This window comes from Panthera leo, chromosome A2, assembly GCF_018350215.1.
Source record: "Panthera leo isolate Ple1 chromosome A2, P.leo_Ple1_pat1.1, whole genome shotgun sequence".
NCBI lineage: Eukaryota > Metazoa > Chordata > Mammalia > Carnivora > Felidae > Panthera > Panthera leo.
Window position 1 is genome coordinate 133,518,694 of NC_056680.1, and position 17,309 is coordinate 133,536,002.

The 17,309-nt window shown below is 38.4% G+C and overlaps 1 protein-coding gene across 2 annotated transcripts in view; it reads left to right on the forward strand.

The window, feature by feature from the left end:
- CAV1 (caveolin 1) overlaps positions 1-14,196 on the forward strand; it is a 35,102-nt gene extending 20,906 nt beyond the window's left edge. For both annotated transcript variants that reach the window (XM_042922696.1, XM_042922706.1), the window contains exon 3: positions 11,980-14,196. In XM_042922696.1, coding sequence (XP_042778630.1) covers positions 11,980-12,321 — 342 coding nt within the window. In that variant the 3' untranslated portion in view covers positions 12,322-14,196. The remainder of the gene's footprint in view (positions 1-11,979) is intronic.
- Positions 14,197-17,309: the final 3,113 nt, after the last annotated feature.

Genomic DNA, 17,309 nt, shown 5'->3' on the forward strand with positions numbered 1-17,309 from the left:
ATACCATCTTATGGGGGCGCCTGGGTGGCGCAGTCGGTTAAGCGTCCGACTTCAGCCAGGTCACGATCTCGCGGTCCGTGAGTTCGAGCCCCGCGTCAGGCTCTGGGCTGATGGCTCGGAGCCTGGAGCCTGTTTCCGATTCTGTGTCTCCCTCTCTTTCTGCCCCTCCCCCGTTCATGCTCTGTCTCTCTCTGTCCCAAAAATAAATAAAAAATGTTGAAAAAAAAATTAAAAAAAAAAAAAAAAAAAAGATACCATCTTATGGTAAACATGGAAAAGCCAGAGAGAGATGACAAGACAATGGGGACCCTGGTGACCAGTGGTTAGTCAAATGACCCAAGGGTCCTGGGTATAAAGGAGCTTGGTTGCTGGGGAGTGAGGGTAACCTCATTTAGCATGGAGGTTTGACAGCAGGAGGACACCCACATCCTCTGGCTTGGATCAGATGCCCTGTCCTGGTGACAATGGTGATTTGCTGAGTCTGAGAAGCATTCTGTATCAGTTTGGATGGGAAGCATGGGTATAGGCAAGGGAGAGCAACCAGACGTGGACTCAGAAATTCCTATGTGACTCCACTTGAATGAGCAGTATTGCATAAACAAAATGAGAATTTTGATGTGGGGCTGAGGAGAATGGTATGATGAATTGAATGAGGATCCTGAGAGACAAGTCTTGTATTTGATCCAGTCAATGATTACAACCTCCTTGAGGCTCAGTCTCATAGTCTGTAAAATAGGGAAAATAACTCCTGCCTTGCAGCTAGCTCCTCACATACAGGATGTGATATGAACCCAGAGGCATATAGTGCTATATAATGTAAGTTATTGCTATTCCAAGGCCTCTGTAAAAGTCTGCTGCCTCAGAATATACAGTTGACCCTTGAACAACATGGGGGCTAACAGTGCCCACACCCTGTGCAGTCAAAAATCCATATATAACTTTTTTTAAAGTTTACTTATTTTGAGAGACAGAGAGAGAGAGAGAGCGAGCATGTGCTAGGGCAGGTAAGGAGCAGAGAGTGAGGGAGAAAGAATCCCAAGCAGGCTCCATGCTGTCAATGCAGAGCTTGACACAGGCATTGAGATTGTGACCTGAGTCAAAACCAAGAGTCAGATGCTTAACTGACTGAGCCACCCAGGTGCCCCTGAAAATCCATATATAACTTTTGACTCCCCCAGAACTTAACTACTAATAGCCTACTGTTGACCGGAAGCTTTACTGATAACAGGAATAATTAACACATATGTTGATTGTAATATGTATTATGTACCATATTCTTAAAATAAAGTAAGCTAGAGAAATAGAAAATGTTATCAAGAAAATCATACAGAAAACACATTTATAGTGTGGTACTGTGTTTACCAAAAAAAATGTGTGTAAGTGGACCCAATAGTTCAAACCTAGGTTATTCAAGGGTCAACTGATTCTGCCACCCTAATACTCTGCCTTTCTCTGTACATTTTCCTCCATTCCTGCTAAGAAAGTAAACAGAGTCCCTTAAATGCTTTCTGAAGTACAAATTAGTTGTAGGCCTCCTTTCCTGAACTGGGGACACACAAACACACATATATGCAACAGGAATTCATTGGGAAAAGAACAAATTCACTCCCTCACTATCCATTCCCCACTGGGGTGCTCTGCTGGTCCCCTGCAGGGCTGGGCCTAGCTGCTATTCCTGTTTCCACCTTCACTTTCTCTTGGTGACGCCTCCTCACTGTACTTCAGTGCACATCCCCTGCGTTTGGGCCATGTTTACATAATTGTAGTTATTCAGATCATTGGGACAAAACCCAACCAAGCAAAAATATGCTTTCTAAATCATTTTTTCTAAATCATTTTTCCTTAAAGATGAAGACTTCAGAGCTTGGATTGCCCCTTTCCATGGTGCCCAAGTCACCTAAATGATAACCACTTCATTTTGATCAAAATGGTCATGGCAATATAGGGTTGTGGTAAATAAGAACATCATTTTGAACAAAATGAGACACCAAAACAATAGATAAATAAAAGCGCACTTGTGATATCAGGTAAAGAATTCATAGGAGATAATATGATGGTTAGTGAAACGTTATATATGCCTACATCCTTTCGATGGACATTTATAACTCCTTTAAAATAGTATACTTACTGAAGAAATGTTTATTTGATAATTGTGGGTGTATAGTACTACTAGGTATCATGGAAGATATCAAGCTGAATGCAACAGACACAGACCTCCCTTAAGTCCTGGTTTGGTCCAGTCACTTATTAGTTAAATGACCTCTTCTTAGTGGGAATATAAAAGATTTTTTGCCATTCTTATTATAAAGATAACCTAGAATTTCACAACTTTTTGAATGGAAGCAGATGAGTGAAATAGGGTACTCATGTGAAATGTCATTATTCTGAGGCCTCTGCTGTGTCTGGAAAGCAACAAGGGGGAGGTCAGTCCAAAGGGAGAGACCCAAAGGTCCCAACTGGAGGCCCAGGTCAGGGACTGCAGATCTCCTCCAAATTCCTCCCCCTGCACCCACACCATCTCCTCTTGTTCACAGAAGTAGGTAAATACCCCCCTTACCATCTTCCAGCTTGAAACCGTGATTAATAATGCAACCCTCTCTTTCCCTCTCCAGGAGGCAATCCTCTGTTTTCTGTAAGGTCAAGTTGCCTAGTACCTACCACCCCAAGGCAGCTCAAAATACATCAGTGTTCCACCCCAGATTTACATTTTTCTTAGGGCTGTGTGTGGACTCTCTGGGAATCCAAGTAATCGCAGGCATTAACAGAACCCAGGCTGCCTATTTTCAGTTGAGGCTGCAAGAACACTGTAGCCTTTTCCCTCAGTGGTGCCAGTTTGGCCCAGTGAACACATGGGTATTTGCCCTTGCCCCTGAGAAAATACATGGGCATTAGGGCAAAGTTCCTACATTCTGGTAACATTTAATTGTGCTAGTCCTCAACCCTCTCTACACCCACACATTCATGCACATGTATTCCATCAACTTCAAACGCTGCTCAACATGTTGGAAATATACATGAGAACAGTGAAGTGAGCTTGCAATCAGTCTAAACCTACTTTCTGTGTGACTGGGTTTGGTACATACGTTCAGATTTTAGAAGTACGTATTTGATTTTTTAAATGTACTTTTGTTTATACTGGGTTTAGCATCATGAAAATAAATCAGGATTTCTATTGCCAGTTAGAGTGTTTTTCATAATAAATAAGTCATTCATCCTTGTCCAATAATACATATTTATAGGATTAAATTAGGAAAAGCTTTCAAAGAGCATTTCCATTCATTATCCACTGACTTCCATGTGCCATCCAGCAGGAGCTCCCAAAGAGAAGCAGAAAGCAAACTAGGACTTCACGGCATGGAGGGGAAAGAGTAGCATGAACAAAAAGGAGCTATCACTAAATCCAAAGGGGCAGGGCATAACTCTGGTTTAGTCTTTTGCATGAGAAAAGAAGAGAAAGCTTGTTAAAAATCAGACTCCGCAGGCCCCACAGGAGAGAATCTGATTTGAGAATGAAATGGGACCTGAGCGCCTTTTAAAGAAGCACTCTCCTCCAGTTGATTGATTCCTTTGCTACATGGCCCCTGCTAAGAACTCCTTGGAATTGGGGATCCCTGAGTAGTTCACTCACAAGTATTAAATAGAAGAGTCCATGGGCACCTAGGTGGCTGAGTCAGTTAAGCATCTGACTCTTGATCTCAGCTCAGGTCTTTATCTCATGGTTGTCAGTTCAATCTCAATGTTGGGCTCCATACAGGGCATGAAGCCTACTTAAAATATAGATAGATAGATGATAGATAGATAGATAGATAGATAGATAGATAGATATAGAGATATCTCCAGATTTGGTGATGGACTTTCTAGATGGAGTAGATGAAGCTGGCTCTTAGTCTTTGGTGCCTATCTGGTTATAAATCCAACCCACTTTAGGTAAATGAATGATGGAACCATAAATAGCCTAAAACTTTTCTAACATGCTGTTTGACATACACTGAAGAAAGTTGAAAATGCTCTTTCCTTTTCATATATTCCTGAATTTTTCCCCAAGACTGAATTCTAGTATGTTTATATACATACGTTGTATGTAATTTTATTTTTTTAATGCTTATTTATTTTTGAGAGAGAGAGAGGGACAGAGCATGAATGGGGGAGGGGCAGAGAGAAGGAGACACAATCTGAAGCAGGGTCCAGGCTCTGTGTTGTCAGCACAGACTCCGACGTGGGGCTCAGACCCACAAACTGCAAGATTATGACCTGAGCCAAAGTTGTACGCTTAACTAACTGAACCACTCAGGCACCCCTGTAATTTTCTGTAAGTATGGAGAATTGAATTAATAGAAAAGAAAAATAAAATATAAAATAAGAAATGATAATCAAAATAAAGGTGGTTTGTTTTGGAATTGTTTTAGTTATCCAGGGTGGCATAACATTACCCCAAAATTCAGTAGCCTAAAACAACAAACATTTATTATCTTGCAGTGCATCAGGAGTCCCAAGTGTGACTTAGTTTAGTGGTTCTGGCTCAGGGTCTCTAACAAGCTGCAATCCAGGTTATCAGAGCTGAAGTTACTTCAAGGTTCAGCTGGGAGAGGACCCACTTCCAAGCTCACTCACATGGCTGATAGCAGGATTCAATTTCTCCCAGGCTGTTGGACTACAGGCCTCAGTCGCTCAATGATTGTTGGGTATCATCCTCCTTCATTTCCTTCCACATAGGCCTCTCCATAGGGCAACTCACACCTGGCATCTGGCTTCTAGCAGAGTAGGCAAGCAAGAGAGTAAGAAAGGAGGCAAGACAGATGCCACACTCTTTTTTAACCTAATCTTGGAAGTGCACCCCATTACTCTTGCCATGTTTTTATTATTTAGAACGAAATCACTAATTCCAGCCCATACTCAAGTGGAGGGTGTTATATGAGGCATGAACACAGGAAGTAGGGGAGGAGAAATCATTGGGATCCATCTTAGATGCTATTTATCACACAATATGTTCATTTGTCTCTTTCATAATTTATCATCCTATTTGTGCTTTACTGAAACTAAATGTTAATGTAAAGCCAGTATTTTCTGATATAGGTTAGTAACATATTCTGGGAGTAGTCTAGTAGTGTTAGAAAGATACATTGAGGTTAGAAATTGAACTCAGGTCTCTAAATGTGGAGATATACAACTACTATGTTAACCAGCAGAAGAGACTATTAGTTACTGTATCACTTAGGGGTGTTTTCTGCTATAGAAAACTGGAAACCTGAATAGCTGTGGCTTAAAATGAGTGTATATATGTGTCACATAAGAAGTCTAGAGACGGACAGCTATTGGCATTGTTTTTATAGGCTGATAATGACAAAAGCAACATCTTCTATACTCTTGGCCTTTAAAATATACACGTCACTTCACCACAAGATGCCTTCCCTACATTAAGGCAACACATCATATTCTAAGCAGGATAAAAGGGGAAAGGGCCACATCATGCACCTCTGTCTCTTTTCAAAAGGAAGATAAAGCTTTCCTGGAAGTCCCACACAGCAGACTTCCACTTATCCAGAACTGGGCCACATGTTTTCCTTAAACCAATCTCTCAGTACGGAGACTAACACTACCATGGCAAGTCTAAACCAACCATGTCTTACCTCTGAGATCAAAGAATTATTGCTAGTACCTGAATAAATCAGGATTCTGTGGATGTTGGGCAGACAACACACAAGTCTTTCGTAAACATCTTGTATATTGTTATTTATGTGTTCTTTATAATCACAATTTCCACTAATAGTCTAAAAAGATATTTTCCCATAGAAACAATATGTAAGCTTCATTGCTTATGAAATCCTAAATGTACTTAAAGTTTCTTTCTTAAAAAAATCCTTATTCAGAAATAAAATGTCAGATTTTTGAGACAAAAAATGACTCTGTATTTTATTAATACTGTGTACATATAAATTTTTTAAAAAAAATATTGCCATGACATACTTTTAACAAGATGAAATCTTTTTAGATTTATTATATTAGTCAAGTATGATCAAAACACAAGACAGATTGTTTTCCTTAACACCTGCTGCTAGATTTTTGTTGACTTATGTTTCTGAAATTATAGCATCATAAGTCAATGTTGCACAAAGGAATTTAATGTCATTTATAAAAATCTAGTAGTATAAACTGTTGATTCCTTACAAAACATCTATTAAGACACAGAAATATCACTGAAACACATTTATGCCTTTGATCCTGAAGTCTGCATAATGATTCTTTCCAGAAGGACAACTTGTTCCATAGATTATATAACAGAAAATCAGTTCTTGGAGGTGCAGGTCAAGCTCATCTGAGGCATCTCATTTTAAGAAAATAAATGGCACCTGCACCTCTTGGTTTTTGTTTTAAAGCAAATCTCTAATTCCTCTTCTGCTCCAAACCTAAGTGAGCAGATAAAGCCCCACTCTAGGCAAGCCCTACTCTCATGTAAGAGGAGTAAGTCCCTGAGGAAATGAGACTTCAGAGTGATATGAGGGATAAATTAACCAATGATGGATGTAAACAGTGAACATATTGGAGATTGTCAGAGAGAGGTGCTATCATTCATTCAACAATAGATCTGCAGGACCTATTGAAAGCAAGATGATGTTCAAGTTTAGATGCAAGTCTAGCTGTCTTGCTGTCTTGCTGGCTACAGAATGTAGCAGCTAGATTGACTAGTGATGTGTAGTGATAGCAGTAGCAGAGGAGCCTGGAGAATTCCTAAGCCTGAATTCTAATCCTGTGTCTGCCATTAAGTGGGAAGGTATCCTTGATCCAGTCATCTGACAGTTTTGGCTGTCAATTTCTCAAATGGGACTCCATTTCTTTTAGGATTCCTTCAGCTCTCAACATCTATGAAAATGCTGAAGCAATTATGCTTTGAGTGATGGGGATTGTGAACCGACTTTATATGGAATTACTGATTATCTAGCAGAACTTTATTGGGGCTCAATGCATTGTGAATGCATGTCAAAATGAAGATATTTTAAAAAATACTCCCTCCTGCTTATGTCACCCTAGATAAATGTACAAAAGCATTCATCTTCACGTTGCTAAAGGACATTTCTCGTAACCTTACATGGAGATAGCTTTCAAGTCAATGCCTTGGAATGTAATGAGAGACTTACAGGAGACCTAGAGATACGGACGGGGTAGATGGAGAAGGGATATGGTGAGACAGATGTAATTCCTAGGGATATAGTGTGGAGCACAGGACTAGACGCAGGCCTGGGAATCGGGAAGTTAAAGTTCTAATTGCAGCTTTTCCACTAATTCACTTGGGACTTTAAGAATGTCTGGCCCATTTTAATCATTCTGTGCCTCAGTTTCCTTATCTGCCAATTAGAGTGAGAGTTCTTGGCTGGGTGCCCAGGATTGTGAGAACATACTGTGCAAGGCCAAGAAAATGCAATCAGTACCAAAAATGCAAAACATCCTAGTTACTAGATGTCCTAACTTAAAATGGAAACGCTATCAACAATGATTCCTTTAATAATCAAAATGTGAATATTTTGAGAAGCATATCTATCTGGGTCAAAATTAAGCAAATAAGACTAGTATAGGGACTTGTAATCCCAGGTACACATAAGCAGAAAGAGCTTACCCTGGAAGTTGAACAAGTTCCACCTTTGCCACTTAACATTTGTGTGACCTTGAGTAATTTCTTAACCTCCCACACTACCCTCATCTGTAAAATGTGAAAAATGGCATGCATCTCAGAGGGTAGTGGTGAAGATCATTATAAATGGAAATTACTTCTTTTGAATCACTTGTGCTTTGTGGTTGATAGCTTCAATAATAATAATAACTGTCAATTAAAAAGCTTAGCCAACCACAGCAAGGAATTTTTTTAATGCTACTATTTATTGGGCATTTGCTATATTATAATGCTCTATCCCTGTACTAAGACTTTACGTACATTATCTCATGTACTCCTCACAAAAACCTATTATTATTACTGTTGTAGAAATGGAAGTAGAGAGAAACTAAGCTTTATTTCTGGTTCCAGTGTGTTTCCTTTACCTGCCTTGCTTTCTTTTTCTCAGCTGAATCTAAATGGCTATACTTTTAGTAATCTTTAGCCATTTAAAAATTTCAGGACTAAAGCAGCAACTAATTGAATATACTTATATAACATGTTATTTTTGTCATGTTGCTCTCTACCCCTGGAGACCAGCTCTAAATTTACATGCAGATAAATCATGCTCACTGGCAGTTAAGAATTTTCAATATGTTTGTTGAAAAAAATGAATTTATAGTTAGGTTTAGAAAATAAATTTATTATCAAGAAATCTTATCCACATTCATATGTCCATAGATCTTCACTAAGGACCAACTGTATATATGATGTATATAACATCATTGTTTTTTTTTTTTTAATTTTTTTTTTAACGTTTATTTATTTTTGAGACAGAGAGAGACAGAGCGTGAACAGGGGAGAGGCAGAGAGAGAGGGAGACACAGAATCTGAAACAGGCTCCAGGCTCTGAGCTGTCAGCACAGAGCCTGACGCGGGGCTCGAACTCACAGACCGTGAGATCATGACCTGAGCCGAAGTCAGACGCTTAACCGACTGAGCCACCCAGGCACCCCTATAACATCATTGTTAATATCATCCTCAGAGACCATACTGTGGGAATTCTTACAGTTACCAGAACTGTAAAATTCAGCAATTTTATATTTTTTGTTAATGTGCCTTTTAATTATGAAATACTATAATTGCCTTGGAGAAGATTCAAAAAATATTTTTTCTAAAGTGATATGTTGAAGAAAGTGTATCTTTCAGACCAGATTCAAACCTCAAATTTACCTCTTATCTATATGGACAAATTATTAACATTTCTGAAGCTTGCATTTTTCCTGTAAAATGGGAATAATACATTAGGAGTTGATGTGAGTTAAATTGAGAACAGTGTCTGACATAACAGCCAGTCAACAAATGTTAGTAACTCTCCCTTCCCTAGGAAAAGAATCTCAAGGCAGCCATGCTTCAAGTCTGCTCTGTAAAGAGGTAGGAATACCCTACTCTAGTAAAGTGCTTCCTGCCCTCCTTTGATAGTAAACTGTTTTTATTTTTTAATAAAAGTGAGGTACCCTCTCCCGTTGTACACTCAAAATGTATGTTCCCATTTCTGGGCACTCATGGACCACCACTGCCCATCTTTTAACCCCATATTAAGAATGTCTGCTCTTGTGTATTAATTTTGACTTCACAAAATCCTTTTACAAAAGAAGGTCACCTTTTAAAAACAAAACTATTGGGTATCTTGCAGTTAGATGAAGAAAAACCACAGACTTTTATTTCTTTTTAATTTTTTAATGTTTATTTATTTTTGAGAGAGAGACAGAGTGCGAGTGAGGGAGGGGCAGAGAGAGAGGAAGATACAGATTCCAAAGCAGGCTCCAGGCTCTGAGCTGTCAGTACAAAGCTCGACGCAGGGCTTGAACCCATGAACCATGAGATCATGAGATCATGACCTGAGCCAAAGTCAGACGCTTAACCAATTGAGCCACCCAGGAGCCCCCACAGGCTTTTATTCTTAACAGCTTTAGGAAAATACAGTATCAAAACAAAACTTGACAGTAGACAATTAAGTAAATTGCACAGATTGATCTGACTTGCTACCTATTTCATACGACCTTTTAAAATTTTAACACAACTAAATGTTTACTACTGAGTCTAGATCTAAATCAAAGAAAAATTAGAACAATAAATCTGTTTAACTTCATTTACATAATTGCAGACATACCATTTTTACATATTACATTATTAGGACATTGGACAATAGATCAAGAAACAGAATGTTCTAGAAAATAAACTTTATTGGTAAGCATCATGTACTTTTTCCAAAAGAAGTTTTATTGTGTTGAATCAATTGTGGCTTCTTGGCACTGAGAAGCTCCAGAGAGTCACCAAGCCCTCATTCCCTAATCCTGAGCTTGCCTGGGTTGTTGCTGGCAATGATCAACTTGTCTGGATTTCAAACTACATTAGATCCCTTCATATACCTGCCTTTGCCAAGCAGTTTAGTTGGCTCTGTCCTACTGTTCCATTGTTAATTTTTTTTAATCCTATACTTCAGTTAAGTTTATATAAATCCTTGCAGAAAGAGAAAAGCTCCTGGGAATTCATTGGTAACATGTACTGTAGGAGAGAATGCTGTTAGGAAAGGTGTTGTGTTTGCATTCTGGTCCCACCATTGCTGTGTGCATCACATTAGCAAGTCCCCCTCCATGTCTCTGAACTTCTTTTTTTTTTCTTTTTTATGTTTATTTATATTTGAGAAAGAGTGAGAGAGAAAGAGAGAGAAAGAGAGAGAGAGAGCACAAGCAGGGGAGAGGCAGAGAGAGGCAGAGACAGAATCTGATGCAGGCTCCAGGCTCTGAGCTGTCAGCACAGAGACCAACGTGGGGCTCAAACTCAGGAGCCATGAGATCATGACCTGAGCCGAAGTCAGATGCTTAACCAACTGAGCCACCCAGGCGCCCCTCTGAACTTCCGGATCTTCTTTTGTAAAGCGATACCAACCTACCTTCTCAGATTGGTTTGAAACCCCAGGTCATATGGAGACGCATGTAGAAGCACTTGGTTACTATTAAGTGCTATATGACTGCAAACTCATTTGATTACTTCCTAGTGGACACCAACAGGGACCACCACAGCATTCACTGCTGTGGACCACTGATATTTGCATCTGTCTTTACTCAAAACTTTACATATTTTTGAATAAATATGTATTTCCCTTACCATATTTTTAACTGTCTTCCTTTCTAACTTTCTTCTTGCTGTTAATGTCACGTTGGTTTCCCCTAGCAGGCAAATCAGAATCTCAAAGCTCAGGACTCATTTTAGGCTTTTCTCTCTCCCTAACCTTGAAGTAACCAAATCTTGTGGGGTCTTCCTTTAACATCCTTGAAATTCATTCTTTTCTTTCTTCTTTTTCCTGGCTATTCATTTTGGGCGCTCCCATCTCAAACTTGGGATATAGCAGTCTCTCTGCCTTGAGTCCCTTTTCTCCAGCCTGCACACTGCTGTTAAATTCATCTTGATAAATGGCTGCTTTTCCTGCTCCAGTATCTTCAATGGACCCTCCACTATAGGTAAAATAAAATCAAGATTGGCCTCGACCTGTCTTTCTAGCTGTGTGTACAGGTCTGTCTGCCTATATACTCACTGTATCACCCTTCCTTATTCCTGGGGTCTTGCTCACACCATTTCCAAGGTCCCTTCTTCCTCTCTAAATCATACCCCTATTTTCCAAGCCCTGCCCAAGCCCCACCATCCCTTGAGTACTCATAGCTCATAGTGAACTAATTTGAAGAAATTCTATCAACTGAGTTTTCAAAGAGCCAGTATTTGACTATACAATAGCTCCTTAACACTGTGTGTGTAGTTGTGTTGGTCATGTCATTTACAGTTTACTGTGTACCTTGTATACTTATCCATGTTGCCAGGTTTTACTTGAAGGCAAGAATTTTATTTTATTTTATTTTTTAATTTTTTTTTAACGTTTATTTATTTTTGAGACAGAGAGAGACAGAGCATGAACGGGGGAGGGTCAGAGAGAGGGAGACACAGAATCTGAAACAGGCTCCAGGCTCTGAGCTGTCAGCACAGAGCCCGACGCGAGGCTTGAACTCACGGACCGCGAGATCATGACCTGAGCCGAAGTCGGCCGCTCAACCGACTGAGCCACCCAGGCGCCCCGAAGGCAGGAATTTTAAAGAAATATCTACAGAACATGTTAAAAGTTCTCCTGGATTCCACCCCCAGAGATGCAATAAGGTCTAGGTGGGGACCAAATATCTGTGTTTTCTCCAACAGGTTCCAAGTGATGCTAATGCTTCTGGGTGCCTTTGAGCATCTCATACAGAACCTGTTAATAAAAACTAATATCTATTTATGGATACTCAATAGTGGTTGCTTTTCTTTTCCTGTATTATAGCTCACATTCTGTCACTTCTTCCTTTTAGATTGATTTTGAAGACGTGATTGCAGAACCAGAAGGAACACACAGTTTTGATGGCATCTGGAAGGCCAGCTTCACCACCTTCACTGTGACAAAATACTGGTTTTACCGCTTGCTGTCTGCCCTCTTTGGCATCCCAATGGCGCTTATCTGGGGCATTTACTTTGCCATTCTTTCTTTCCTGCACATCTGGGCAGTTGTACCGTGCATTAAGAGTTTCCTGATTGAGATTCAGTGCATCAGCCGTGTCTATTCCATCTACGTCCACACCTTCTGTGACCCGTTCTTTGAGGCTGTTGGCAAAATATTCAGCAATATTCGCATCAATATGCAGAAAGAAATATAAATGACATTTTAGGGATAAAAGTATACCTGATTCTTTTTTTTTCCTTTTAATTTTCTTGGTGCCAATTTCAAGTTTCAAGTTGCTAGTATAGCAACAGTATATGAATGAGTTTTCTCGGTTCAGAACAAAGAAATCACTCAGTTTTTGTAACTATTATTTGTCTCTTCTGAGCTATTTCATCTATTTTTTTTGGTGGTCTCAATTTTTTAAACCCATTTAAAGTTTTTGCCTTACATTCTTATTTGCATGTGGATCATTGTTTTATTGGCTGAGACATGGACCTATTGTTGAAAGGTAATTTGAGAGAAATATGAAGAACTGAGGAGAAAAAAAAAGAACAACCTCAAGTGCCTATTCTAAAATGTTGATCATTTTATGGTAAGGGAAGAATTACAGGCTATAGCCATTGAGTGTACAGGTATGTGGGCAGGTTTTAAGCAAACTCTTCCCCCACAATCTGAAGTGTTAGTAGATTGCTGCCATTCACTTTAAGGATCCAATCGGATCAAGTGATCTTTATCAAGTTAGAAAACATAATCTACATTCACATGTTGCGACTAATGCCTTACACTTCTTGAAATTTTAACCTGTGATACTTTCTGTGCCTGAATATTTGTCATATAGATAATGAGACCTAAGTGCCTTCCTGTTCTTCACATTTTCCTTTTCAAATAGGGTCCAACTAATCAACTTTCATTAGGTCAGCAGTCTCCCTGAAGACCAAAATTAGAAAATCCATTGCCTAGTTCTCCATGCTTGTTTCTGACTTTCAGAAACAGAGTTGGATGAAGTTCATGTCTGCATCTGATTACGTAGCATCTTTATCCATATCGAGTATGGTCTATATCAACCCCATGAAACGAATTAAGGTGGACAAGTGGGACTGAGCCCTCTCTGGGCTGGCAGGAGTGGAAGCCAACTTTCCCTGCCTCTCATCAGCTGAATGAGGTCAGCATGTCTATTCAGCTTCGTTTATTTTCAAGAATAATCACGCTTTCCTGACTCCAAACTAATCCATCACTGGGGTGGTTTAGTGGCTGAACATTGTGTTCCCTTTTCAGCTGATCAGCGGGCCTCCAGGGAAGGGCTCATAAAATGGAGGCCATTGTGTGAGACTGTCAGACTTGTTGCAAATGTGACCCCTTCAAAGTAAAGCACTTGTAACCATCTGTTATGCTGTGACACACAGCCCCTCCCCCTGCCAGGAGCTTTGGACCTAATCCAAGCATCACTTTGCTCAGAAAGAAGATGGGGAGGAGGCAGTAATAAACGATTGAAGTAATTTTGCTGGAATAAATTCAAATTCTTCTGAACTCAAACTGAGGAATTTCACCTGTAAACCTGAGTCATAAAGAAAGCTTCCTGGTACATCTAAAAGCTTTTTATTCCTCCTGCTCATATTAAGATTCTGTTCTTGGGGACATTATTTTCAACCTTCAGTTATATGCTTATATTTTTATTCTCATGCACCCATTGGAACTCTGCTTGATTTTACTTTTCATCTTTTCTGTTTTCCTGACACTTTAATTATCAACCTGTTACCTATGTTTAAGTTTTGCATTTAAAACAGACACTGGCATGGACATAGTTTTACTTTTAAACTGTGTACATAACTGAAAATGTAGTATACTACATACTTTTTAAGTGTAAAGATATTTTTATCTTTATATGAGGAAAATCACTTGGGGAATTGCTTTGTGATTCAATCTGTAAACTGTGTATCCCAAGACATGTCTGTTCTAGTCCCTTTTGCAAATCAATTGCTGGTCCAAAAGATTGCTGAAATTTTATATGCTTACTGATATATTTTACACTTTTTTATCTTGCATGTCCTATAAAGGTTACAAGCCTCCACAATAAAAATGTTTAACAGTTGAACAGTCAGAATTATTATTTTTCCCCAAAACAGGCATGTATGTGTCAGTGTCTATGTCTGTGTCTGTGTGTGGTGATCATGTACATAGTGTGTGTATATATTTATAGTATGTTTGTGGGAGGTAATGGGCTTCTGCTTATCAATTATTGCAAAGTAATTTAGGTGGAATATTTGTTCTAAGGCCATCACCATGCATGAGTTACTTCAGATAAAAGTTATAATTAATAAGAATTATTTACTTAGCAGTTACCCAATGCTTTATTTTTTTAAAGTTTTTATTTAAATTCCAGTTAGTTAGTACTCAATGTAATATTAGTTTCAGGTGTATGATACAGTGATTCAACATTTTCACGTAATACCCAGTGCTCATCTCAACAAGTACACTCCTTGATCTCCATCATCTGTTTAACCCATCTCCCCACCCACCTTATATGTCAATTAATTTGAGACCCCAATAACTTTGTGATGAATATTAATATTCTCATTTGGTAAATGACACATCCAGGGGTTAATGCTTTGAAATTTGCTGTGTCTTAACTGGGATTTTGTTAAAAGGGCTATTTCAGTCACAGTTTGTTTTTGGCCTTGGTTAAGTTTACATTCAGAGCTGCTGTATTAGGGTTCTCCAGAGAAGCAGAACCAATAAGAAATACATTGGTTGTTTATATTCACAAATATATTGGTATATATACAGAATAATATAAATAGATACATAAAGACATAGAGATAGACAGATAAAGAGATTTATTTTAAGGAATGGGTTTACATGATTTATGGAGTCTAAAAAGTCTCAATATAATGCAGGGTGAGTTAACAAGCTGGTGACCTAAGAGAACCAATGGTATAATTTCTGTCTGAAAGCTGGAAAGTTCAAGACCCAGGAAAAGCTTATATATTAGTTAAAGTCCAAAGGCAGTAAAAAAACCAATGTCAGTTTGAAGGCAGTCATACAGGAGGAATTCTCTTATGCAGAGAAGCATCAGCCTTTTATTCAGTCCCTTCAACTGACTGGATAAGGCCCACCTACATTGGGGAGTGCAGTCTGTTTTACTTGGTTCTACCAATTTAAGTGCTATTCATCAAAAACACCCTCACAAAAAACACCCAGAATAACATTTGACCAAATATCTGGGTGCTTTGTGGCCCAGTCAAACTGACACATAAAATTAACTATCACAGCTTCCAAAAAATTTTTGCAAAGGGGATCTTCTAATCTCTCTCAATCTGAAATTCCTTTCATGAAGTTTATAGAGTCTCTCTCTTTGTTGGACACTCAAGCAGGCACTGAGGCCACTTATTTAAAAACCCAATCTAGCATTTATATTTATTCAATAAATCCATTTCTAGTACATGAAGTAGAAACATGCCTTTAACCACTGCAGCATGTGAAATCCTAGCCAAAGTTATGTACCCAATTCAAGAAAAATTCATGAAGTGACTTTAAAGAATGATTATCTTTCTTTTGGTTTTATTATTTGAGTTTCTGAATGAATGCATATTAACAAAATAAAGGCTTTACTTAAGTATTTTTTGGTTCAGCCACACACATGAAACAGTTCCATTTCTGGACATATAAATAACTACATGGCTTCAGACAACTTGTATTCCATATTGGGAATAAGCAGCTCCACACACTCAGTAAGTGTTAATTAAATAATAATACACATCAACCACACCAACCTAGTGGAGTAGAGGTCTATCTGAACAGCTGACTCATACCTTCTCTGATGTAGGCACTGCTATTTAAATGTTCTAGTTATAAATTAAAATTCATATTTATAAAACTGGGAGGAAAGGGGAGAGGTAGAGAAAGATATTTGTAACATAACACAAAGGGTAAAATCACAGAAGAAAAGATCATGACTGTGATACATAAAAATGTTAAATTTCTAGGGGCGCCTGGGTGGCTCAGTCAGTTAAGCATCTGACTCTTGCTTTGGCTCAGTTCATGATCTTATGGTTTCGTGGGTTTGAGCTCCACATCAGACTCTGGGATGGCAGCACGGAGCCTGCTTGGGATTCTCTCCTCCCTCTCTCTCTGCCCCGCCCCCGTTTGTGCTCTCTCTGTCTCTCTCAAAAAACAAACTTAAAAAATGTTAAACTTCTGTATATTAAGAACAGTAGAAACAAATATAAAATAATGATAGTATATGTGCTGCCGAAGCGAGCACATATAAAATAATGATAAAGAGTGCTAAAAAATGTGTGTTGTGTATCTATATATATGTGCGTAAATGTATATACTGCAAAGCATTATAGTACACTTAAAATATAGAGAACTCTCATAAATCAAGAAAAAGATGAGCACAGCAGTAGAAAAATAGGCAAAGATATGAAAAGATAATTCACAAAAAAAGTGCACAACAATCACATGAAAACACATTTATACTCATTAGTAATGATGTAATAAAAAAGCAATGAGATACTTTTTGCCTGAGTTTGCAGTAATCAAAAATAAAAAATAATATTCAAGTTGGTGAGAATGGAGGGAGGCAAGCAGTTTCAACCACTGCTTCTGTGAATGTAATTGGCACAAGCCTTTTGGAGGACAATTAGATGTACTTATGATTGATCCAACAATTTCACTTATTAATAAAAATAACAGATATACCAAGGTTCATCACCGTAAATGTTCATTATATTATTGTCAGTAGTAGAGAATATTGGAAACAACATAAATATTCAGAAATAGGGAACTGGTTAAATGAATTATGGTATATACATTTAATAAGCTACTATTAGCTTTTAAATATTCTTATTTAATCAAGAATTTAATGACATGAAAATATGCTCATGATGTTAATTTAAAAAGTAAAATTAAAAATTGTATGTAAGATATGCTACTTCTTTTTTTGCTTTAAAAAATGGAGAGGAGGATTCAAGATACTACATCATTTCTGAGTGTTTTACAAGCATTATGTCATTTACAAAATCCTCATTTTGCAAAAGATTTCATCCTAGTGAGTCACCCATTCACATAACTGATAAGAATCTTGTTTAATCCAAGTGTATCTGACAATCAAAGCCCTGCTCCTTCTGTTCCTCTATCTGCACTGTATGGTTTCTGAGCCCTAACCTTTCCCCCTTTTCATGAAGTTTTCTGTTCCTACTG